This window comes from Salmo salar, chromosome ssa29, assembly GCF_905237065.1.
Source record: "Salmo salar chromosome ssa29, Ssal_v3.1, whole genome shotgun sequence".
NCBI classification, from domain to species: domain Eukaryota; kingdom Metazoa; phylum Chordata; class Actinopteri; order Salmoniformes; family Salmonidae; genus Salmo; species Salmo salar.
In genome coordinates, this window is record NC_059470.1 from 18,642,501 (window position 1) to 18,666,714 (window position 24,214).

Genomic DNA, 24,214 nt, shown 5'->3' on the forward strand with positions numbered 1-24,214 from the left:
CTGCGCCTGCCAACACTCTCTGGCTTAGTGCACAGTCATGAAATTAGCTTTGGAAGATTCATAGCCACTTAGTCAGAGCAATCTAAAAGACTAAACACATGATGGGAGGTGGGAGTTGATGTTGTTTTTGGTTGGTCTCCTTCACTCCTTCGTTGTTTTACTTCACACAAAAAAAAGACCACAGTTGGATTCAGCGTGAGAAGTTGTTGCGTAATATCTGAATAACATGTTGTAAAGAGTGCAGTAGTAGTAGAGTATTTCTACACTAAAGCGGAGTTCAGCCCCCAAGTGTTGAACTGCATCTTCCTTTCGACTCGTCTGTGATACTGACATCTACACCATCATGTGTCTGCTATTGTTTTATTCTAACCAGGGTGATAAAGTTGGCTTGTTCCGCTTTCTGTTCATGCATCCTCACCGTTTATCCTCATTACTCGACATTCTATCCAGAACATCAAGTCCACATGGAATAAATCACCTGAAACTAATAACACATTCTTTATTTGTGAGGTGAAATAAATCGAGGTATACGCTGGGGACTGACGGACGGTAATCTTCTTACAGTTGGAACATTCCCAAGATCTGTACCTTCGAAAGCAGCTGTCGAGCGGTGATTTCTTGGCCGTTAATAAAATAAAGCTGCAGAACACTACAAAGACGTGGTTAACTTGGGCCATGGAAACGTATAACCTACACTCTTAGAAAAAATGGTTCCAAACAGGTTATTCATCTGTCCCCATAGGAGAAGCCTTTTTGGTTCAAGGTAGAACCCTTTTTGGTTCCAGATAGAACTCTTTTGGGTTGCGTGTAGAACTCTTTTGGGTTCCATGTAGGACCCTCTGTGGACAGAGTTCTAAATGGAACTCAAAGGGGTTCTACCTGGAACCAAAAAGGGTTATTCAAGGGGTTCTCCTATGGAGACAGGCGATGAACCCTTTTAGGTTCTATGTAGATAGCACCTTTTTACACTGAACAAAAATATAAATGCAACATGTAAGGTGTCGGTGCCATATTTCATGAGCTGATAGAAAAGAACCAAGAAATGTCCCATACGCAGAAAAAAATGTATTTCGCTCAAATTTTGTGCACAAATTTGTTTACATCCCTGTTAGTGAGCATTTTTCCATTGCCAAGATAATCCATCCACCTGACAGGTGTGGCATATCAAGAAGCTGATTAAACAGCATGATCATTACACAGGTGCACATTGTGCTGGGGACAATAAAAGGCCACACTAAATTGTGCAGTTTTGTCACACAACACAATGCCACAGATGCTGACTGCAGGAATGTCCACAAGAGCTGTTGCCAGAAAATGTAATGTTCATTTCTCTAACATAAGCCGCCTCCTATATCATTTTAGAGAATTTGGCAGTGTCCAACCGGCCTCACAACCGCAGACCAAGTGGCGTCGTGTAGGCGAGCGGTTTGCTGATGTCAACATTGTGAACTTAGCACAGGAGGCTCCCGAGGGGAGAATGGCTCACAAAAATGGCTGAAACGGCGCAAATGGAATGGCATCAAACACATGGAAAAATACATACAGTGGGGGAAAAAAGTATTTGATCCCCTGCTGATTTTGTACGTTTGCCCACTTACAAAGGAATGATCAGTCCATAATTTTAATAGTAGGTTTATTTGAACAGTGAGAGACAGAATAACAACAAAAACATCCAGAAAAACATATGTGAAAAATGTTATAAAATGATTTGCATTTTAATGAGGGTAATAAGTATTTGACCTGTGCAAAACATGACTTAGTACTTGGTGGCAAAACCCTTGTTGGCAATCAGGTTTGCACACATCTCAGGAGGGATTTTGTCCCACTCCTCTTTGCAGATCTTCTCCAAGTCATTAAGGTTTCGAGGCTGACGTTTGGCAACTCGAACCTTCAGCTCCCTCCACAGATTTTCTATGGGATTAAGGTCTGGAGACTGGCTAGGCCACACCAGGACCTTAATGTGCTTCTTCTTGAGCCACTCCTTTGTTGACTTGGCCGTGTGTTTTGGGTCATTGTCATGCTGGAATACCCATCCACGACCCATTTTCAATGCCCTGGCTGAGGGAAGGAGGTTCTCACCCAAGATTTGACGGTACATGGCCCCGTCCATCGTCCCTTTGATGCGGTGAAGTTGTCCTATCCCCTTAGCAGAAAAACACCCCCAAAGCATAATGTTTCCACCTCCATGTTTGACGGTGGAGATGGTGTTCTTGGGGTCATAGGCAGCATTCCTCCTCCTCCAAACACGGCGAGTTGAGTTGATGTCAAAGAGCTCCATTTTGGTCTCATCTGACCACAACACTTTCACCAGTTGTCCTCTGAATCATTCAGATGTTTATTGGCAAACTTCAGACGGGCATGTATATGTATTCTTGAGCAGGGGGACCTTGCGGGCGCTGCAGGATTTCAGTCCTTCACGGCGTAGTGTGTTACCAATTGTTTTCTTGGTGACTATGGTCCCAGCTGCCTTGAGATCATTGACAAGATCCTCCCGTGTAGTTCTGGGCTGATTCCTCACCGTTCTCATGATCATTGCAACTCCACGAGGTGAGATCTTGCATGGAGCCCCAGGCCGAGGGAGATTGACAGTTCTTTTGTGTTTCTTCCATTTGCGAATAATCGCACCAAATGTTGTCACCTTCTCACCAAGCTGCTTGGCGATGGTCTTGTAGCCCATTCCAGCCTTGTGTAGGTCTACAATCTTGTCCCTGACATCCTTAGCTCTTTGGTCTTGGCCATGGTGGAGAGTTTGGAATCTGATTGATTGCTTCTGTGGACAGGTGTCTTTTTTACACGTAACAAGCTGCGGTTAGGAGCACTCCGTTTAAGAGTGTGCTCCTAATCTCAGCTCGTTACCTGTATAAAAGACACCTGGGAGCCAGAAATCTTTCTAATTGAGAGGGGGTCAAATACTTATTTCCCTCATTAAAATGCAAATCAATTCATAACATTTTTTAAATGCGTTTTTCTGGATATTTTTGTTGTTATTCTGTCTCTCACTTTTCAAATAAACCTACCATTAAAATTATAAACTGATCCTTTCTTTGTCAGTGGGCAAATGTACAAAATCAGCAGGGGATCAAATAATTTCCCCCCCACTTTATCTGTATTCCCAGTCATGTGAAATCCATAGATTAGAGCCTAATTAATTTATTTCAATTGACTGATTTCCTTCTATGAATTGTAACTCAGTAAAACCTTTCAATTGTTGCATTTATATTTTTATTATATTTTTATTCAGTATATAAAACTTCTCTCTCTTTCTCTCTCCAACTTTGAAAGATAAATAAATGTGGGGTGCCAGATTGAAACATCCAAAGAGGAATGACCTTGTCTTTTCAGAGACTGAAGGCCTCCCCTCATCAAAGAGGTAGTCATCCCTTAAGAAGAAATGGAACACTGTTTACACGGAGCCCTGTGGCACACCCCTGAAAAAAACACTTTCTCTGCAGAAACACAGCAGCTTGCAAGGACGCGAACAAGACGGACATTATATCTCTGCCCTCTCCCCCTTCTTTCTCTCTCTGTCTGTCACTCTCTTACTTTCTCTCCCCTCTCTATAATTTGGATCTCCCCCCTCAGTGGCAGGTGCAGTGCTGGGGACAGGGCGACCTTGCTGAGCGTGGTTCAACACTACAGCATCAATGAGTCTCTCTCTCTCTTTATATCTCTCTCTCTCTCTGTGTAAAGGGGAGGGGGAGAGTGGTGCTGGTGGTACGCCACCAGTAATAGCCTACTGAAATGGGCTAGGGGTCTGCCCTTTTTGGTTCCATAAAAAAGAAAAAGCCTTTCAGATGTCTCTTTCATGTCTTAGTGAGACACAGAAGGCAAGGATCCATGAAATTGTGCACTGCTTTGGCAGATTCCTTCACTACAATAAATAAGAATAAGATGCAAAGATACAGATGTAGGATCTTAATTTGAGCCAGTTTGCTACAGCAGGAAAATAATCCTGCAGCAACAGGACATGTGAATTATTATGTTGATTATAATTCATGGACATTTTTGTAGGGATTGATAGATTTTTTTGTTAGGGCAAATCAAGTCTAACATTTCAAAGAGGAAATGCAAACTTGTAGTGTATTTGAGTTTTTCAAAGTTTTCTAAAGTTTGCATTTCCTGCTGTGCAGGAAAATTCTCAGAAACAATAGAGCGATCAAATTAAGATCTTACATCTGAAGAGCGAGAGAGAGAAAGAGAGCTAGAGAGCGAGAGAGGGCATAAGAGGAACAAAAGAAGATAGACCCCTCACCTGCTCCTAACTCAAATGGGAGACAGGCAGAATTGTTATTCTAGCGCTCATCGCTACACTTCAAAGGACAGAGAAAAAAATACATTTCAGTGCTCTTCATCAAATAGTCATTATTTATGAGCTACAAATAATACGGAGACCATTGTGCTGGGGCTAAAGTTCTCTCACTCTTGTGCTCTACTTTAAACTGTGTGTGTGTGTGTGTGTGTGTGTGTGTGTGTGTGTGTGTGTGTGTGTGTGTGTGTGTGTGTGTGTGTGTGTGTGTGTGTTCGGTCTGTGGCCTCCCTTACCTGATCGCATGCTTCCCTACATGGTGTGAGATCCGCAGCATGGTGGCAGCAGGACGGATCTGTGGAGGAGAAACAGACAGACACGGAGGAGTTAGTCTTTGCTTTGATACAGTAGCACTCACTCACTCCCCAGCTTGTTTCGTCTTAAGCCCTGGCAAACCCGGAGAGACTTTCCAGGCGGGCGGCACCTTGAAATCCATCCATAAATATAACGGGTTCACAGTGGCTTAAAAACAGAGTTCTGCTTTGGGGCTGGAGCGATAGATTGATAATGGTATTACAGCTGAGCTTATGTATTTGTCTCAATACACCTATTTCACCCTTTGTGCGTCTGGTCAACAATGTCTGCAGACTAAACAGATCGGGAGTAAGCTCTTATTATCTACCCTTTCAGAGCAACAAGAGTGTCTTCTTGAGAAAGCGTTGGTCTCTGCTTAACCAAGACCTTCTGCCCCAATGTTACCAACGCAAACACATCAATGGCCTAACAATGAAGCATGATACAACGAATTTTACCGCATCCTTTTTGTCAGGACATCTTAAGATGCTCAAGACTGGAAACATACACAATATTCAGTTCCATACAACAACAAAAACAACGTTTATATGATAGGTCAATGAACGCTTTCTTCTGGTAAATGGAATAAAACTGTCAGAAGAGACGTTTGTGGTCTTAAATGAAAGTGAATAACCTCAATTCCATGACCTGAGGACATATAGCAGACAGAACATCGGGCTTAATGGAACCCAGAGAGAAAGAGAAGAGGGGATGGGAGAGAGAGAGAGAGAGAGAGAGAGAGAGAGAGAGAGAGAGAGAGAGAGAAGAGCGGGTGGAGAGAGAGAGAATACGGGATAGAGGAAACTTGCACACATGCTCAAGCCAGACTTCTAGCCTTCCGAATAATAATCACAAGGGGGAAAAAAGGGTCTTACAGAAACATATTATAACCTGTTTATGCTCCTTGAGGAAATGTCATAATTATCAGAATTCTCTCTCTCCGGCTTTTTTTCTTTCATCTCGGCCCAGACATGGTCTTCCTCTCCTCCTCTCTTCCTCCTCTTCCATTTATGTCTGATCCAGGCTCAATCCTTTCATCAACTTGATTCAGTTTTCTCTTTCTTACTCTTGTCTTCTTAACGTCGATCTCGTATCGGCGACCCGCTAAAGGAGGAACAACAAACGCAGCGGTGGAGATGAAAGTGTTTTAGGGTCTAAGTGCTGCATCGTTGACCGTCTGTGATGTATCCGAGTGGGTCTGGTCTGGGTAGGGTCCTGGTCTGGGTTTGGTCTGATGGAAACCAGAACCATCCTAGTTGTCTTTGTAATGAGACACAGATCCCCCTGGCTTGACCCCCAGTAGTAGCCTTTAAAGTATGTGTGTGTGTGTGTGTGTGTGTGTGTGTGTGTGTGTGTGTGTGTGTGTGTGTGTGTGCGTGAGAGAGAGAGAAAGAGAGAGTTTGCGTGTGTGTGTCTATGTGCATCAGTGTGACACCCCTTAGTGTTCTCTCTGCGCACCGCTACAATTTCACCTGTCACATTGTTGTTCTGAGGTGAGAGAGCCTTCCTGTCTGACAGGCCACGCTAAACAAAAGCTGTTGTCATATTGCTACGATGGTTTCCATTGGCTTCTAATGACACCACATTCATTAGGAGGCTATAAAGGCCTGGGAGTAAACAGAGAGAGGCAGCGTGACTAACACACCAAAGAGGAAGAGATGGGTCATACAAGGGGAGCTTGGCTAACAGCTTAGCGGCAAACAACACCAGTGACACCACAAACAACCCTTGCCCCAGCCTGAATCATGTTGGTTAACTATGTAGCAGGAACTGACTCACCTTTTCTCTTAACAGAAAAGACATGTCAACATGTCATATGACCTATATATAGAACTGCAGAGCGTGAGTGAGTGCAGTAAAGTGGATTGGCGATGCAGTTGTCTTGGACAGAGATGGTCTGTCATTAGAGGGAGGCAGGGACTTGGAAAGGGTCTCGGCCTTCTCTCCAGCCACTCACAACCATAAGGCCCCTTTTAGTGAGTCAGAGAGCTAGGCGTCTCTGGGTGCTGACTCACTCTCTCTTTCTCTGACTCTTTATCTCCCTCTCTCTCGATCTCTCTCCGTCTCGCTCCCCTTTTCTTTAAACCCAGTAACATATGCTAGCACTTTGAGCTAGCCCTGCTACTGTGTCCCTGTTTTCAGAGGAATAGTAATAATGCCACCCACAAGCCACATGAAAGGAATTCCCCTCTCCAAGCCCCCCCCCCCACACAACCTCTCTCTCTCAGTACACACTCCCACCCCAACCCTTTTAATGCCCCCTCCCACGCTAACTCAACCCACCAGCCGCCCCACAGACCAGCCCCTCTGGACTTCTCACGCCCTGCTCCCCAAACTACTTCACACAGCAAAGTTGTTTGCAACGAAGGGAAGGAACATGTTGGCCCGGCTCTCATCGCTTGTGTGAGTTACGTGAAGAGGCAGCATTTGATGTTCAGATATTTGAAGAGAGAGAGAGTCAGAGACAGAGACAGCGACAGAGAGAGAGAGAGTCAGAGACAGAGACAGCGACAGAGAGAGAGAGAGCGAGTCAGAGACAGAGACAGCGACAGAGAGAGAGAGAGAGAGTCAGAGACAGAGACAGCGACAGAGAGAGAGAGAGAGAGAGAGAGAGACAGAGAGAAAAATTGAACTCTGGCAGAAATTAAGGCAAAAACTTAAAAGGGTCGGCACTTGACAGCCCCAGCAAAACTGATCAAACGGGAATGAGAACCAGACAGAGGGAGGGAAGGAGGGAGTAGGGACAGTTTACAATATGGGGCCGTGGAACCCCATGGCCCCGTGGCTTCCACCCAGAGGGAGGCGCCACAGCAGCCTCTGGATTCCATTCATGCCCTGACCGACGCAGTGTCGTGGTGAGGAAGAGCAGGCCTCGGCATCCTGGCTCTGTGTGTATGTGACTCTCTGCCTTCCCCAGTCCAGTAGAGGAGAGGAGAGAGAAGGAGAGACAGTACACCACGGTAGTGACTGTTCTGTTTCTCTCTTCCTGCCTCAACTGACACATAGCCAGAGACATGCCACTCCACCATAGACAAGAGGATATGGGGGTGGGGGTGTCATGAATACACTCTTACACTCTTACGGGTTGAAAATGGCAGATTTTGCCACTGATAAGCACCTAAATTGGAATGCAGAGGCTGTACAGTAACATCCCATACATGTCGTTAGAGCTCAGACTCACTCCGTCACAGCTCTGTATGGATTCTGACTGACAGACATTCTGAACTTGGGAGCCGCACGAGACAAGAAGTTGCCCCCATCCCTCTCGCTAATTGGGCCACTTTTGCTAATGTTTTGCTGTCTGAGTGAGGGAAATGTTGTAAATTAAGAGGACTCAAATGTATTTTGAAAGATGAGACGTTGAGGATTATAATAAGTACTGCTTTAATGTCATACAAGCAAGCCAAACACCCATATCATCAAACTCATGTCATATACAGTGTCGACGTTTATGATCCCAATGTTTGATGTACAGTTACAAGATTACAGGGAGTCATACCCTGGGTTGTTCTGAACAGAATGAGCCTGTGTTTGTCTGTTGTGAAGCGAATTCACGGCGGACCACGCACCTAAATGCACTCATGACTCCTTTCTATGCGCACCAAAATGACCATCTGTTTTCTCTGAATTGCCCTGTGAAAGCCTATTACTGTAAAATCGTATTTTATAACTTAGCTTGGTAATACAACAACCTTTGAAATGAGTGCACTGAAATGACTTAAGGAACTGTGCACACTGAGACACCAGTTAGTCCTCTCACTCAAACCCTTGTCATTTTATTTGCCTTATGTTGAACCTACCCCGCATTTCCCAGGAATACCGTTATCATGTTACTGAATGTATCTAGAGTATTTTGAGATTTTGTTATCAACAAATTCAGCGGAAAGTACAGTAAATGTAAAATGCACATAAAATCAACGGTGTAATATTTGGTTTCAGTCTTGTGTCAGGTCAACTGTTGTGTCCTCAACTTTGGTCTAATCATTTCCCCATAATCTCCAAACTGTTCCCTTTCAATTGCTACCATGCTTACGCATTCAATATATCTTCTATAAGAAGCATTTCAATTTAGCCCTATACATATAGGCCAAATCCTAGAAGACTAAAGGGTTAACATGGCAAACCTTTCTGGACAGGGGAGAGTGGAGAAGAAAGAAGGGAGGAGATTCCAGCTAGCTATTTAGGAGGAGAGGGGAAGGGAGGCAGGTTGGGCTGGGCGTGTGTGGAACACCTTAGTCATCCTTCATTAAAGTGAGTTAGCGTTAGCCGCCAACCGCTAGCAGCCTAGGAGCGCTCACCAGGAGGAGAGAGCCGAGCTTTAGCCGACCCAACCCAAGTAGCCCTGCAGCAGCCTGCATTGTGGTGACCGCAAGTCCGCGCTCCCCTCTCTTAACGAGCTGCCATTTTAATGACACAATTGGCGCGGCCAGTGGACCATTCAGCCTCCAGCCCTCCTCCTCATCCGTCTGTGTCCGTACGGCTGTTCGCCTGCCCCTCTTTGTGCTCCTCGCCCCGGAGAGAGGCCAAACAAATTACCCGTTGCCAAGGGCAGACAGTTGATAAAAGCCATGGCAACAGCACAAGTTGTGCACTGTTCCTGAATTGTTGTGTTTTATCTTTTTGTTGTTGTTGACATTGTTATCTTTATGTTTCTATTGCAATGAATGGGCGTGCAGTGGACGGTGGCATGGTGCGATGAGGTCGTACAATATATGGAGGACGGAGGAATGAATTGGCCAGTGAGGCACGTCGAGCCCCGCTGCGAGTCCTTTAATAGACAATGACAGGCTCTGGCTGTGCGGAGTGGGGAGAGCTCATCAGCAATACACAGAGCTGGGAGTCAGAGGCCCCAGGAGCTGCTAATGAGCATAGTAGGCCTAGAGACAGACAGACAGACAGACAGACAGACAGACAGACAGACAGACAGACAGACAGACAGACAGACAGACAGACAGACAGACAGACAGACAGACAGACAGACAGACAGACAGACAGACAGACAGACAGACAGACAGACAGACAGACAGACAGACAGACAGACAGACACCACGAGGACACACGGTATATAATGTACAGTAACAGGACAGGACAAGACAGGACTGGACAGGACAGTAGAGCAGAGCATAGTAGAGTAGAACAGTCCCTGTATTGGTGTCAGAGTGTTTCCTCAGCCAGAACAGCCTGGTGGGTATGTATGTAGTCAGCTCTGAGAGAATGGACTGCACCGTATGGGGGAGAGGAGAGCACAGTGTGAGGGAAGTCACAACACACACAGTTATCTTCCATTCCAGGAGATAACGGATGAGTCGGTATGGGGCCTGGTGTGGTGGGTAATCCATCCATACTGTCAGGGGGACACATGGTCCCTCACCGAGGGGTTACACAAACACAATGGAGGTGGTGAATGTTGAAAGGGCTTTTAAGGGTTGGTCATCTGGGGTGGATGGGTGACAGACACATCACTCTATGTTGTGGCTGGTTTAGGGGGGCTAGGGGGGGGTGGGGGGTTGTGTATGCTGTGAAGGCCTGAGGAATGAGTGAACCCTTCCACTGGCACTCAAGAGAAAACATACTTTCTGGCCATGCAGCCAGTGTGTGTGTGTGTGTGTGTGTGTGAATGAGTGAGAGTGAGAGAGAGAGAGAGAGAGAGAGAGAGAAATACAGTGAGAGAAGTGTGTGCAGTCTCTCCGACAACCCCATCTGTCAGCGTGTGCACGCGCATTCATGAGGGGGACACACTGCCCACCTCAAAAGCACCCTCTTCTTCTCCCAGTGTAATGCCCCTTACTTCTCCTCGCGACTCGAGAGCGGGAATCAATCACATCAGACGCGCCGCTTTCATCGGCGGGACAGAGACATCTGCCAAGACGTACCCATCCCATTTCCTGCCCCGCTACGCATATACAAAGGGACATGTACCGTATGACTGGCCTGAAAGATCACAGGACTTAGCACTCATAGCAGATGCAGTCTGACTTTCCAACTCTACAATGCACAGACTGGCGGCTAATAACAAAGGCATGGAAGGAAGGGAAGAGAAGAGAGGACGGAGGAGAGGGTAAGGAGGGAAACCGCCACTACAAAAGCTCAGTATCAGCTCTGAGAAAGCTACAAACCGCTGAGTCATTTTTAACACTATTGCACCACGTTTGTCTGAAATGTAAAATATGTCAACTAAAACGCTGACAGACACGCAAGGTGGAATGGCCATCTTTAAGCCATTATGACTGGCTATAGCTACATGAACGAGCCACGCCCAGGGCTGTAGCTGGAGTTCAGCAAACTGTCTTCCATAACTCCATGACAATAACAATCTAATTGACATTCTTGTCTTAAGGTGTCAACATCTGAAACAGTGTTTGCCAAACTCTGTGCTACATGTCTGTGGCTCGGGTGCTCACCCAAGACTCTGTAGTAACCGCGTGGGTGAGTTCAGTAGCTATCTGGCCCTGTGTGGTTGGAGTAAATCCCTCTGTCCACACCACAGATCGGTTTGATCCTGCAGTCTTGGCACCAGCGGCAGTCAGAGACAGGCCAGTGTTGTGTTGTGTCTGTCTTTATCTAGCGGGCTGGCCGAGGCCTTGGTTGGTTCAGCTGCTTCACTCAGCTGTTTTCTCTGCTTAGCTTACTGGATATCTGGGCCCGTATTCACAACGTGTTTCTGAGTAGGAGTGCTGATCTAGGTCAGTTTTGCCTTTTAGATACCAATGAATGAGGCATCGGGGACCTGATCCTAGATCAGCACTCCAACTCTGAGACACTGCGAATACAGGCTGAGATTTGACAAAGCAGCTTCAGGCTTTAACAGTTATACATTTGACATTTTAGTCATTTAGAAGACACTCTGCCACTTACAGGAGAAATTAGGGTTAAGTGCCTTGCTCAATGGCACATCGGCAGATTGTTCACCTAGTCGGCTCGGGGATTCAAACCAGCGACCTTTCAGTTACTGGCACAATGCTCTAGGCTACCTGCCGTTAGAGTGTGTGTTTATGCGGGCCGGCCCGGAACAGCTGTATTTTCTGCTCACTGCCGTCCTACGGTCCGACGAAAGCCGTTTCCCGTATTTCGCCACAAAACACAAGGCGGGCTTCAAAGGAGGGAGTAGGGATAAAATGGAGGGGTATTTATGCTATAACAAACAGAGCTGGAAATAGCAGCAGCGCTAGCCCTGGCTAAAGCGTATAACCGCTGATGAAGTGTGGAATGTCAATGTGCGGGCCCCCCCCAAAAAAAAAGCAGTTCCTGCCAGTCCGCTTCCTGTGCGGATGCTCTTGTGGAGGTTGCTTTGTCTTTCGCTCTGTGTCAATTCTCGCCAAACATCTTAAACAATATCAAACCTCTCAATATCAGAGCCGAAAATGTCAATAATATAGCAGACAAAAATGAACTTTCTAATCTCATATTCTCTCCTATTGTGTCTCAGAACTCAGCCTAGGATGTCCTCTTCTCACCATCGGGGCTATAAACACACACAAACACAATGGTGAATAGTCATGGATTCTTGTCTGATGTTTGGGCTGCTCCCGCATTCCTCTCTGGCAGCCTGAACCCTCTAGGGGAGAGTTTAATGCCTCTGGGTCAAAGGTGACTTCCTGTGCATTAATACATTGCGATCTGACATAAGCAGGGAGGCATTAAGGGATCAGTGTGTTGTGAAGAAATGTGGGAGAGACTAGAGGCACAGACATTTCCTCGAACCAAAACTCTTTCTGTGTCCTGATTCACTAAAAAGATATGTAGGCCTTTGTACTACAGATGCAGTCAAATATAATGGCACCCATGTACGAGTCACTATTTATTCAAAAATAAGTTGAAATTGAAAAAACCTTCGGTGTTAACACGTGTATTTGCTTGATTTGATGCACAGGACCCCAAAAAATTATAATCTAAACTGAAACGTACAGTCAAAACATGGCCTGGACTAAATTATTCAAAATTCTAATGAATTAAGTTGGAGGCAAGTGATTCTCTACAAGTGTAATTTATCCTACTTGTGGTAAGTTGCAGGTGCCACCAGGGTAAAAATAGCCATTAACCCGTTTTGAAAAAAAAAAACAAGAAAACACATTCTGCTCCATTGTAAAGTGCAAGGCAGCCAATATATTGGACCACATCTGTATATGAAATATTAGGAAGGTGTTCCTAATGTTTGATATGCTCAGTATATGCATGCACTATATGAAAATATATGTATGCATTACATGAAAATATATGTCGGCACTACATGAATATATATGTCTGCACATATGAAAATATAATGTATGTAGCACTATATGAAAATATAATCTATGGATTTCAAATGACTGGGAATGCAGATATGCATCTCTTGGCCTCACAACGGGCCTCAGGATCTCGCCACAGTATTTATGTGCACACAAATTGCCATCGATAAAATGCAATTGTGTTCGTTGTCCGTAGTTTATGCCTGCTAATACCATAACCCCACCGTCACCATTGGGCACTCTGTTCACAACGTTGACATCAGCAAACCGCTCGCCCACACGACCCCATACACATGGTCTGTGGTTGTGACGCCAGTTGGACGTACTGCCAAATACTCTAAAACAACATTGGAGGCGGCTTATGGTAGAGAAATTAACATTCAATTCTCTGGCAACAGCTCTGGTGGACATTCTTGCAGTTAGCATGCCGATTGTGCGCTCCCTCAAAACTTGAGATGTCTGTGGCATTGTGTTGTGTGACAAAATTTGTCATTTTGGAGTGGCCATTTATTGTCCCCAACACAAGGTGCACCTGTGTAATGATCATGCTGTTTAATCAGCTTCTTGATATGCCACACCTGTCAGGTGGATGGATTATCTTGGCAAAGGAGAAATGCTCACTAACAGAGATGTAAATGAATTTGTGCACAAAATGTGTGATAATTAAGGTTTTTGTGCTTAAGGAAAATGTTGCATTTATATTTCTGTTCAGTGTATGTAGTGTATAATAGACTATATGACCGGGAGCAGCAAATTCCTGAGTAATTATTCAAATCAACAAGTGAATGAATAGAGAATATTAATATCGTCATTATAACCCCTCATCCATGGAAACCAAACTCTCTTTAATCAATGGTTGATAGATAACATGTATTTATTCAACTGACTAACGCTCAAATTACTTTATTTGATTCCCTCATTGAAGTGTCTTTACCAGAGTAACTAGACAGGCAAATCGACAAACAACTATCAAATAAAAACATGAAAGTGTGTTTTTAACACATGCTGGGCTGGCAAATTATTTGACAAAACTCTGTGTCCCTCCATCACGCAAGATCCATAAGAAACCAGCTAAAGAAGAGAATGTACTCGGGGTGTGAAAACATCAAAGGCCATAAATTGTGTCTTGCATCTATAAAAGTCTGCTCCATTGAAGATACTTAAAAAAAAACATCTTCACACAATATTCTAAAGAGATAAATGATGATGGATGAAGTGCTAGATATCTAAAAAAAAGTTCTTGCCATCACTAATATCTTCCTCCAGTGTTTTTAAATGACATCTGTGAGGATTTGAGGGACTCATAAAACAACCAGAGGGAACAGAGAGACAGGGTGATGGGTAGCCTCAGAGCTAAAATTGGATGCATGATTGATCCACACCAGGGTCCAGTTTGAATTCATCAACCCCAGTACACTTCCATTTAGGAACCTCATAGCAACACATAAGCAATAAAGCAATAATCAATTACACTGCTGCTGGCACATTACAATCTTCAAAAAGTAAACAATAGGCCTTTTCAGTACTTATCTCCAAACATGGCCATAGGATGGTGGTCCCTTAATGTTTAACCATGATTAATGACCAACTTTTTTGGGTCATCCACCCAGATTCTGGATTTCAACAAACACAATCAATGTGTTGAGCCAGAAGGCCCACCACAACCCAAAAGAATTCAGCCAAGATCCAACAGTAAGTGCTCCTGACCTATCGTTTGGGAACAACGCCTTCTAAAACATTTCTGTGCATGCCTGACTCCACATTATCTACATATAGCACATAATCATACATAGTGTGTCTAAAGTTTGGACTATTTTACCATCGCATGGAGGTACCACACCTATGTGTCTGTGGTTGTGGTTACGTAAAGATAGCCAGTGTGACCAGCAGGTCCATGTGCGCTCCAGGTGTGCAGCTCACGAAGGGCGCTGCACATTCTTCCAACCCCTGGAGGAGCACCTGAACACCATCAGTCTGTGTGGAGCAACAGATGTTGAGGCCCTGATTGTACTCCAGCCTCCAGATGGAAGAAGTTGGTCCCGCCCCTCGTTTCATATTCAATTAGGAAAATCAAAAGGGACACAGAGCCGGCCTGTCCCGCCACTGACTCCACACACACTGGGGAACAAGAATCTGAGGTGGAAGGTTTGGGGGGGGGGGGGGCAGATAAGAGTATGAACAAACATAATGAACTGCATATGTCCAGGTAGAGGGAAAAGAGGTGGGGGAAGTAGTGGGTGTGTGTGTGTGTGTGTGTGTTGGGGGGAAGGAGAGGTAGTGGGGATGGAATCAGCTTGAGTCTTTTTTTGGCGAGTGATCAAATGAGGAACCCGTCTTATTCTATTACATAAGATCCAGTTCTGTTGCTGCCGCCCTCTGAGCCTGCCTGTCAGACAGTCTGCTCTGGACCCATTGAAATGAACAAAGGTCTCACCTCCCTCGGGAGAAATGCCACACTTTTAGGCAAAGAGCGTGAGAGGGTCTTTAAAATCCTTGTAAAATAAAAAAGAATAGGCCTTTGTTGATGAGATGCAAAACCAGCCTTATTGCGATACAAATGGATATGGAGTTTAATAGCGTGTAACTTTCAAGTGAGTCCTGCACTGATCCTATGTCAGATATTGGTATCTGAAGTTGGCACAGAAATGGAACCTTGACTATGTAGTATTCCCCAGTCACATTCAGGTATAACTTGACAATCTTGACATTTATGGTGGCCCTTAATGTAACAACTTCAATGTTGCGTCAACGTACATATGTTTTACAGAGCCTAATCTAATAACCTGAAAACTGGTCAGTTATTTCTCAGATCTGAAACATAAAATACATTGATACTAATGTAAACCAATGTTCTTGTAAACATGCTCTTTACTCTCCTAAATGAAAAATTATTGGAGCCAGATCAAAATAAATACCATTATTTCAGTTCAATAACCATGTGCCAAGTTAATAGTTTTGGTAGGCTACACAATCACATTTTTAAAACATTGCATAAAAATGATGATACCTATTATACTATTGCCTATTATTTGAATTTGTTTAGAACAAAACAATAACTACATGTGTTGGCTTTAAAAGCATGGCACAACATGATGCTAAAAAAACATGCATGCTCGAAATGACACACATTTCAGATGATGCAAAGACATCCATTCTATTCTGCCTCATGTTCCTAAATCAACCTTACTTTGAGGAGATGTTCAATTGGTTGCAGATGCATCCCCTTAAAACAGGGACGACTAGCCTGTATAGCCCATACATGAAAATAAACTAAAAAGGAAAGGGAGAGGTAGTTTTAGCTAAGTGGGGAGAAAAACATTTAGGGAATTTTTCACACGAAATAACTGAGGGAGTGGGACAATGAGAAAACCGTTATCTTGCGGCAGTGGTCAGGATCGGGGCCAAATTCGTTTCCCAGATGTTCCCAAGGCGCAAGGCCTGCGCTATCACTCCCATTGTAGAACTTTTCACAAAACGGCCCACGTGTAGGTTAATTTATTCCCTTCAGTTCATAATGCCAGCTGGCTAATGTGGGTCCTAACTGCAGTTCTAAACGATGCCTCGTCTTTCATGTTCAATGCACAGTGTGACAGATTAGAGCGATATTTACGCGAACTAATCCACATCCTGAGCGCATGTGGACAAACAGCACTTTTCACAACATCAAAGTCCTCATATGGCAGATGCGAATTCATAGCTGCTGCTGCTACCCTAACCCCATCCGTAAAGGTTGAGGAATTCCGTACCAATGAATGATGTGGCCAAATGACTATTGATAAGAAAGGTACGCCTACAATGTTGCATTTACACATTGTTGCTATATTGAAACGGAGGTGCGCCAACTGGCAACAAACAATCACTTTTGCTAAAATCCTTAGCATGAGAAAGCAAAGTCAAGGACAGTTGTCTAACCAATAAAAGTGTCGCCTAAATAGCCTAAACAATGTATTTTCTAATTGACTGGTGTGAAGGATTAGCAGCTTATCGTTATCAAAGGACTCGGTACTGGGAACCCGTGTATATAGGCAATGTTAGTCATTGTGTAGCCTATGTAGTTTTATTCCTGGTGTTATTATATTTCTATGTTTTTTTTCTCTCTCTGCATTGTTGGACAGAGCCAGTAAGTAGCCTAAGCTTTTCACTGTTAGTCTACACCTGTTGTTTACCAAGCATGTGACATACCCAATTCGATTTGATTTAGGCTACACTTCATTCATGTTGTGTCAAATGTTCAGCCATGTTATTACCTAACAAGTAACACGTTGAGATTTTACATCAACGATATATCTAGCTAGTCTTATAGGATCTACTATAGCCTAATCAACAGGCTATTCTAAGACACTGAAGAGAAACAAATATAACACGATTTAAATGATGTTACGTCACGACCAGAATATAATAGTCTACACAACAAGGTATGGCTGGTAACAGTCCCGTCGCTGGTAAAAGGACCCTCCCCATTTGCGTGATACAATGTGTCAGAAGTGAGAGGTACAAACCAGCGTGACACAATGTGAAGAAAAATGACGGATATCATGTTCACAATGGAAACCTATATGGGAGGTCATTACTGTATTCCCTCCAAAACACTTGAAAATGTTCACCTAAACGTCCCAATACAAAGTACCGTTAGGAAACACAAAGTGGGGTCTGTTCTGTTCATAAAACAGTCCAGCCTACAACGGTTGCTGGCTACTCACAGGTCTCATACTGCAGGATGCGTACTGTAGAAGTGAATCAACAAGTTAAAACTCGGCGCAGAGAAAACTTGGGTCGCCTACAAGGATTTGTTCTCACTTGAGCGAATTTTATCATTGTATACCTTGCACGTTTTGAATCAGGTACAGAACCCAAGAGCACAAAAAAATTGACTTAGGAGACACAGGCATATCAATTACTGTATGTAATGTTTAGCGAAATAAGAAAAGCGAGCCGGAGACTTACCCTGAGTAAGAACCAAATCGTAGAAGTTGAAGGCGAGCAGAAAAGTCACTATCTCAAAACACACATACATCTTATTGAAATCCTAAAGTGCATTGTGAACGAAAAGACAAATAAAACACTGCCGCTTTGACAAGCTCCATGAGACCCTCTGTGTCGGCTACATTAGCGTATGCGGCTCTTCTCTCGTGATCCGCTCATATACAGGCCGAACCGTGGAGGAGATGGAGAACTGGTGGTCACACACAGCGCGTACTGGGCATGCGCATACGGGAGAAATCCCACCGGTCAGAAGAGGGCTGGGTTAACGGTGACATACGTATGATAGAACTAGATAATAACGCCGTTATTAATGCATGGGTGTGGTGTTATCGGGCTAAAAGTATTTCATTTGGAATTCCAGAGATGTCAACCAATTAGGCTTCGAGCATATTGGATGTCGTCTAGAAATGTTTCGAAATCTTTTTGTCATAAAATGTTCACTTTTCTTGCATTCTTGCACGGGCAAACCATTACAATGTCTTTGTTCAAACTGAGTCATCAACACATTTATTCATGTAAAAAGATGGAAATATAAGTCATTGTTCTCCAGCAAAGCAACTGTCCATTCTGCAATAACCCAGACTATAAAACGGGAAATACAGCGAGCGAAAAAGATCAAATTAACTCTATAGGCTAATGTATGTTTGACCATCGCAATCAACGATGACAGCCTACACCTGCTGTTCCAAATGATACAGCCTAAATGTCCTGGGGAAGCAAAACATGTCATCCGTCATGACATCTGGTTAGCGGAGATATAATAAGATATAATACTTTTAATGAAAAACAACAACACTGCATTTAGCATGGTCGCCCAGACGCTCTGCGCTCACAAAGGGGCCAATGTTGAGTTGATGAACCAACCTCTGATTCCCAGGCTCCAGGGCACATATCAATCACTGAAAGGAACAGCCTCAGCTCAGCTGCCTTGCCTAGGTCAGGTCTACTGTGCTGTGCCATGGGCATCGGATTCTTCTAACTTTACTCTATTTATGCTCCTTTCTAGCTCAGTTGGTAGAGCATGGCGATTGTAACGCCAGGGTAGTTGGTTCGATTCCCGCGACCAATGATAAGTAACAATGTATGCACGGCACGTATAACTAACTGTAAGACGCTATGATAAAAGCGTCTGGCATGTACTGTGTTATTATAATGTATTTTGCGTCCTGTACTTTCTGTCTAATGTCACTATTCTTTCCAATGATCATATTGATGGCTCTCCAGAATGTATGCTTGAATGAAGTTATAGATTAATGTATTAACTTAATGTATTTGCACACACACCACTTTAATAAATATGTCATTTAGCAGATGCTTTTATCCAAAGCAACTTACAGTCATGCATGCATACATTTTGTGCATTTGGGAACTTTACCTAGTACAATTGTCCATTGTGGTATGAATAAAGTTAGATTAAAGTCAATTTGATTAAAAACATGCCCTTTTAAAGGTCACATGACTTTCCTGACCTGCCCTGCCCTGGCCCCTGGGAGACAAACAGTGGCGGAGGTATGATGGACGTCCAGGGGCCACGATGCTGACTCCAGTCCCCTAACATCCTCCCAGCTCCGGGGTGATCATTCTATTCGTCTGACCCCTGACCTCTGTCCCCCTATGGACAGATTTGTACGGCGCGCCAAACAAAAGGACCGGTCCGCTCGTTGACATGGGAATTAGATGTGACAAAAGCCTGACAGACAGACAGAGCCTCTACATGTTCTTCAAACATCTCTTTTCCTGTTGGCCCCCGCACGTTCCTGCAATGAAGCTGTCATGGTGGAATGTTATTGATGATGTGTGTGTCAGGGATGATAGGCGGCTTGGGAGAGGCTACAGAAAACATCATGAAGTGTGATGAGCTGGATGTGTAGAAATCTGATGAGAAACAAGAAAAACAAAAACACATGATACAACAGAGTGCATTCATTCTCACACAGGCCTTAACCACTAGCGCATATGCTAGTGTACAAAACATTAGGAACACCTGCTCTTTCCATGACAAACTGACCAGGTGAATCCAGGTGGAAGCTATGATCCCTTATTGATGTCACCTGTTAAATCCACTTCAAATCAGGGTAGATGAACGGGAGGAGACAGGTTAAAGGAGGATTTTTAAGCCTTGAGACATTTGAGACATGGATTGTGTCCCATTCAGAGGGTGAATGGGCAAGACAAAATATTTAAGTGTCTTTGAATGAGGTATGGTAGTAGGTACCAGGCTCACTGGTTTGTGTCAAGAACTGCAACGCTGCTGTGTTTTTCACGCTCAACAGTTTCCCGTCTGTATGAAGAATGGTCCACCACCCAAGAGATATCCAGCCAACTTGACACAACTGTGGGAAGCATTGGAGTCAACATGGGCCAGCATCCCTGTGGAACGCATTTGACACCTTGTGGAGTCCATGCTCTGATGAATTGAGGCTGTTCTGAGGGCAAAAGGGGGTTCTAACTCAGTATTAGAAAGGGGTTTCTAATGTTTTGTACTCTCAGTGTATATTCAATAAAGTCATGCATTATGGGTTAGGCATTTCTGTGTGACTCATAGTAAGGTTTAATGAAAGTTTCGTCAATAACAGGTTTGTGTGTATGTTTTTGTGTGTGTGAGAGATTAACCAGAAGGTGTTAAGGGAGAATTGCCTGTCCTTCAGCTGCTCATGGCCATCCACTCCTCCGTCTCCCCCCTAGGCAAAACTCAAGCCCTTTCACCACCTGTCAGACAGACAGTGTGATGACAAGTACTTGTACGTGCAGTTCTACCACTATTATTCCTGGCACACTGTCAGTTTTTTGGATATGTGGCTTACTGTATGGGTGTGAATGAAATCCCCACATTTCCCCGTTCCTGAGAAAGCAAACAGCAGTCACGTTCACACAGACGTTCAGACTGTGTCCTTTGAGACCCAGATGTTTTGGCTATGTCTTATCCAGGCACACAATGGACATGGATCAACAATTTGTGGGTAGCAATAGCAATTGTTTTCAGGTAAATTGCCTTATTTGTCATTCAAGTGTTTGAATATTTGACATGTGTGAGAGGACTGAATGAGATGAGGTCTCGAGTGGTGCTTTATTAAGAGTACCAGGAGCAGCCCATACTGCAAATTCTGTTGAATACGTTATGCACAGATACCATAGGCAACTTATCCCACTAGTGCTTGGCTCGGTAACTGTTCAAGTATAGACTGTGACTGGAATAGGAGATGTTCCTCCCTGGCTGCATTTACACAGGCAGCTCTTATACTCTGCCCAATTATTGGCAAAAGAGTTGATCTGATTGGTCGTATATCAATTAGTGACTGTGTAAATGCAGCCACTGCGTTACACAAAAAAATGTCACCCTGCACCAAGTGTGTTTGATTTGCACAGCAACGTGTCCTGGATGGTCAGCAAAGATCAGCCCAATTAATATTTTTTGGCCCAATTATTGGTCTGTTGACCAATCAGATCAGATCTTTTGCCAATACTTGGGCAAAAGATCAGAATTGGGCTGCCTGTTTAAACTCAGCCATATTGTGTAAGCCAAAGACAGACTCGTGATGTACCTTGTAGGACAGAAAGATGTACCTTCTGGCACAGAAAGTTATACTTCTGATCAAAATGTAACCAATTCAATGCCCATGGCAGTATTTCTAGCGTTTTTAAGTTAAAAGAAAAGTTCACCCAAATTACAAAATGACATGTTGGTTTCCTTACCCCGTAACCAGGAAAATAAAACCAAAGCATGGATTGCTGTCCTACATTTTCCATAGACTGCTTACAGAGTAAGGAAACCAATGTCTCAGTTTGTGATTTGGGTGAACTATCCCTTTAATAACATTTACATCCATCCAGCCTTTTATTCTAATAGCATTTTACTACAGCCATGTTGGACTGGGGCATGTGTTAACCAAAACAATGACAAAAGTAATCGTACTGTAGTTGCTGGAAGTACGCTTTGGAACTTCTGCAGCCCTACCTAGATCCATCCAAGACCTGGATTCAAACTGTCACATCCTGTAGTCCATTATAATCACAGCTATAACAGGAAGACCTCCCTCCGCCTTTATAGTGGTAGGCCTACGACCCACTCACAAGACACATGGAAACTTCTTTGAAGGAAAGGGTTACTTACAGTACAGCAGCAAAACGGTTCGAATTCGGCTAATGGGGTTTACACATGTAGGCCGAGTGTCGTCGCTCACCCGTACTGCGACAGGGTCGGGCGACCAGAAGAAGTAGTCCCGGCTATGGGGAGCAAACTGCGTGTGAAGCCCAACTATAATTCACATTACACTTTAAGGAGCACGGAGCTTCTGCCATAATCATAGTGCTCTCTGCTAATGCAAACACAGCAGGCCCCTTCTGACTGTTTAGAATGTCACTAATTAGTAAGGAATTCCCTCACCTGGTTGTCTAGGTCTTAATTGAAAGGGGGAAAAATGAAACCTGCGGACACTGGGCCCTCCATCGAATGAGTTTGACACCCCTGGACTAGATATTGGATAGGTGAACGCCAGAGATCTATCACATGGCTTTCATCTGTCTAGTCATTTCTAATCACTGATTACTGATTACACTAATCACTGATTACACTAATCGCTGATTACTTATTACACAAATCACTGTCACTGATTACTTCAAGGAGGGGTGAAGGGAAGGATTCAAATAGGGCCTGTGTCTTGGTAAAGTCACCTACTGGAGTAAGGGGGAATTGCTAAAAAAAACAACATTGAGCCTCTATACTACAGTTCCACATCAGCACCAAATTGACCACCATCTCTGATTGACTCAATAGTTGGCCATTCGCAGCAGGTGGCCGTCCTATCGCCTCTGACCACAGAATATTGGTGGTAATATTCTGTTAATGTTTAATCACCACCATCTGTCTTACCGGGCACGGCCAGCTTTCGTGTTGGTCTGTCTTGTCCTTTAACCACAGTACATGGGTGGCAGCCAGCATCAATGTAACTGGACCAGGCTTTCAAAACAAATTACATCAGACTCATATTATTAAGAAAAAGGAAACATTTTTATTCAATAAGCACCAATTATTGTATAAAACATACTCTCACATAATGATCAAATCTCTGTTGTATAAAAATTCCATATTCGTTTTTTTTTGTGGTGAATTTCTATATGATGGGTGGAATTTATGTTAAATCTAACTAGGTACCTATCAAATCAAAATTCTAGCGCAGTAAAAGGAATGCTGTACAAAAAACGACCAATTTCAGAAGAGGCAAAAAACTGAAACAGTCACTTTGACAAACAATCTATAAATTACATACTTAACCTTAATCATTTGATTCATTCATGTTATGTGCGGTCAAGGTATAAATAAAACATTGAATTTAAATTAAACACTGAGAGAAATTCTTGCTCAAATGAGAAATGTGTGTAAATGTATAAAAAAAACTGAAAGACAATCTTCATGGATATGAAGTGACAAAAGTATAAAACAAATCTAATACAGTGCATCAAAATTTCTTTGGTGGTAATACTGGTTGTTCCCTTGTTGGAATATGGACATTATGTTGTGTGAAATATGGTATTGGCCCTGGTCTAATGGAGTAAACATCTCTTATAGAATTACCTAATAGGACAACCTGTAAACACGACCAATCACTGGAAGACAAAAGGTGACATCTTGACTAGGAGAAATATCTGTAGTGAGAAAGAATCTTGAAAGTTGACAGTTGTGATTTGAAAGTTGGTTTAAAAAAACTGTGCAAAGCCTCGATTTGGAGCTGGTCTGACAGACAGTATCCGCTCTTTAGCACCATCTCAGTCAATCAACCAACCAATCAGAGGATGGGAGAGGAATAAGTTGATGACAATGATGACATGTTCATAAAGCAATGTTCATGTATTTACACCTTTCCAGAGTGTTAAGATGACAGTGGATGGATTGGGGGATGGAGGAATGGGGGGGGCATGAGACTGTTAAAGGTCTATTAAACATGCTCTATGGTCTCGATGCAGAGAATAATTAACTCGTTGGAGCAGCTGCTTGTTTGCTGTCCTATAAGGGAGCCCGAGGACAAACTGGACGACTGGCCCACGATGGAAATGTCGTTGACCCGCCACGACTCGCAGGACCGGTCTACCGCCATGTTTCCAAACGTATTGGAGCCGTGCCAGATGCTCTTCTTAGGCCTGTTGGGAGCGATAGACAAATATAATGGGAGAGTGTATGGGTACAGCATATACACAGGGACATGTACACCAGAGGAGGCTGGTGGGAGGAGCTATAGGAGGACAGGATCATTGTAATGGCTGGAATGGAATGTATTGGAACCGTCAAACATGTTGTTTCCATATGTTTGTGTTTGGCCATTTATTTAGTTCCAGCCATTACAATGAGCTCGTCCTCCTATGATGTACAAACAAAGTACACGCCAGCACACACACACACACACACACACAC

The 24,214-nt window shown here is 43.8% G+C and overlaps 2 protein-coding genes across 4 annotated transcripts in view; both read right to left on the bottom strand.

Annotated features, from left to right (window-relative positions):
• The window catches only part of LOC106590283 (reversion-inducing cysteine-rich protein with Kazal motifs), a 55,932-nt gene extending 37,929 nt beyond the window's left edge, over positions 1–18,003 (bottom strand). Inside the window, exons 1-2 of the mRNA XM_014181125.2 lie at positions 17,770–18,003; positions 4,543–4,601 (exon numbers count right to left, since the gene is read on the bottom strand). Of these exons, the coding sequence (XP_014036600.1) occupies positions 4,543–4,601; positions 17,770–17,839 (129 nt within the window). The 5' untranslated portion in view covers positions 17,840–18,003. The remainder of the gene's footprint in view (positions 1–4,542; positions 4,602–17,769) is intronic.
• Positions 18,004–22,794: 4,791 nt separating this feature from the next.
• LOC106590282 (collagen alpha-1(XVIII) chain) overlaps positions 22,795–24,214 on the bottom strand; it is an 81,814-nt gene continuing 80,394 nt past the window's right edge. For all 3 annotated transcript variants that reach the window (XM_014181123.2, XM_014181124.2, XM_014181122.2), the window contains one exon: positions 22,795–23,943. In XM_014181123.2, the coding sequence (XP_014036598.1) occupies positions 23,742–23,943 (202 nt within the window). In that variant the 3' untranslated portion in view covers positions 22,795–23,741. The remainder of the gene's footprint in view (positions 23,944–24,214) is intronic.